This window comes from Parasteatoda tepidariorum, chromosome 7, assembly GCF_043381705.1.
Source record: "Parasteatoda tepidariorum isolate YZ-2023 chromosome 7, CAS_Ptep_4.0, whole genome shotgun sequence".
In the NCBI taxonomy this organism is placed as follows: Eukaryota; Metazoa; Arthropoda; class Arachnida; order Araneae; family Theridiidae; genus Parasteatoda; species Parasteatoda tepidariorum.
Window position 1 is genome coordinate 61,316,036 of NC_092210.1, and position 2,443 is coordinate 61,318,478.

General features: G+C 36.8%; 1 protein-coding gene across 1 annotated transcript; it reads left to right on the plus strand.

Moving 5' to 3' along the window:
- Positions 1 to 438: 438 nt before the first annotated feature.
- Positions 439 to 1,782, plus strand: LOC122271729 (uncharacterized). Its single transcript, XM_043054006.2, has one exon. It carries the CDS (start codon positions 439 to 441, stop codon positions 1,780 to 1,782), a length of 1,344 nt encoding a protein of 447 aa, XP_042909940.2.
- Positions 1,783 to 2,443: the final 661 nt, after the last annotated feature.

Genomic DNA, 2,443 nt, shown 5'->3' on the forward strand with positions numbered 1-2,443 from the left:
AGCTTCCTAAAGGATAGAAAGGCTAAATTTTTAGGAGATAACGGCGATACTCTAGTAGAAAGTAACTTAAACATTGGTGTACCACAGGGCTCGTCGCTTGGACCCATTTTGTGGTTGATCTTGGTTAATGACATTTTTAATTTAGTTCGTAATATAAATTTTAGCCAATTTATTGATTTTAACCATGATGATTTCAATATCATTGCATTTGCAGATGATATTTTACTGTTGGTAAGTGGTCCAATTTTCTATAAATTTGATAAACTGGCGACTCATATTCTATCCCACATGTCAGACTGGGCCGAGAACAACAAATTAAATTTTTCGAAAGAAAAAACTCAACTTATTACATTTCCAAAAAATAAAAAAAAGATGGGAAGACTCCCCTGTATTAAATTTAGACCGGATGATACGAACAATATTAAAAATGTAAGTACGATGAGATACTTAGGGGTGACCCTCGATCCAGGTCTGACATGGATTCCACACTTAAATGATATTAGAGACAGAATTACAGGTTTTAATCAGGGAATTAGGAGAGTCGCCAGAGTTACATGGGGTCTCAGACCACAATTGTTGAAACGCATATATCTCCAGGCAAGTGAAAGAATTATACTTTACGCCGCCAGTGTCTGGTACAGAAATACTAGGAGAATTAACGAAAAATTAAACAGTATCCAGCGAATACCACTCTTAACCATCACGAAGGCCTATGCTACAACGAGCACAGAGGCAATCCAGATACTGGCGGGTGTTATGCCAATTGGTTTGAAAATCGTGGAGGACATCTTTTGCAAAAGGGTGAAGTGGGGCTGGAGACTCGAGGACATAAATTATACTCTACCAATTGATCTTGATCATAACATAGATTTCGAGAAACCAGCCCTAGGGCATCCTTCAGATTACATTGCTTTGCCCTGGGGATATAGCAGCCCTAAAGATCAGGGAGTGGAGATCTACACTGATGGCTCTCGGATGGAGGCAGATTATCCGAATAAATTCAGGACTTCACACGCAATGATAGTTAAGAACAACGGTATCACGATTTTCAAAGCCTCCACCAGAGTCACTGATAACACCAACATATTTATTGCAGAGCTTTTGGCAATCAAGTCTGCCCTGATATGGCTACGTCAACATGATATTACACATGCAACGATTTTTTCAGACTCACTATCATCCCTCCAGGCCCTGGCTGACCCAGAACCCAGTTCCAAACTCATAGAAGAGATCAAAAAAATTTGGAATAAGAACACTATTTTGAACTGGGTAAAAGCACATGTGGGGATCCAGGGCAATGAGGAGGCAGACAGGGCAGCAAAGGAAGCCATTGGTTCTGACAGTGTGGATCTCCAGGTTCTGAAGACCCCCAAACAAGCTAAAACCGAAATCAAACAATATTTAATGGCAAGGTGGAAAACCAATTGGGAAAATTCTGAGAAAGGCAGGCATACATTTAAATTCATTAAGACCCCGTCAACTACAAGGTTGCAAACTAATTTCTATTTTAACCAATTTCTGACGGGGCACGGAGTGTTCGGAGTACACCAAAACAAATTTTTTAATAAATCAGATACTTGCTCTAACTGTAACCAAAGACAAACCATAGAGCATCTTTTATATTATTGTGATCGGTACCGAACACTCCGAAAAAATTATTTCTTCCAAAAAACAGACCAACAAATTTTTGCAGACAAGGTTTGTAGAGAAATTATCAAGATTATCATTAAAACTACTCTTGAGGAACAAATGGAATTAATAAACAAAATTGACAATAACTAAAATTTTAACCTGCTTAATCTAACCACCTTGCCAAAACTTTTTTTTGGACCACATTGCCATTTTAGTGTTTTAATTTGACTTTTAACTTGACTTTGCATTTTATACATGCTTTAGGTTTGTTTACAACCTTTGGATTTTAATACATTTGGTATTTTACATTGCGATTGTATTTTATACATGGTTTTTAGATTGTTATACACCCCTTTTAACTCTTACCTTTTAGTATCTATTGGTATTTTGTCCTCTGTTTTTTTGTACTTTAATTGAATTTACTCTGCTTTACTTGTTGTTCTTCATTTTAACTACCTGTTACTACTTCACCCTCACTATTTTGGTTCCACCAGCAGGATTCAAGCTGGCTTGATTGGCTGGATCCTTTCAATGCCCTATTGGCAAGTGTATACATCTGTGATTTTGTCTTAGTTTTAACTTTTCAATTTTAGCACTATATTCATTTATGTCATTTTATCCTTTCACCTTTTGGCGGTTTTATGAGCTGTATTTACGGCGGTTTTTGGTGAATTGTTAGATTTTTTGTCTTGTATTAAGGGTTCCACCAGCTCTGGCTCACAGCTCACTCAGTTTTTACTGGTTGTCTCAGGGTTCACAATTTTTGTATTATATATATATATAATTTTTGTATTCTATTTATATGAGGGTT

Coding starts and splice junctions, on each gene's coding strand:
- LOC122271729 (XM_043054006.2), top strand. CDS start 439: ATGAGATACTTAGGGGTGACCCTCGATCCAGGTCTGACATGGATTCCA.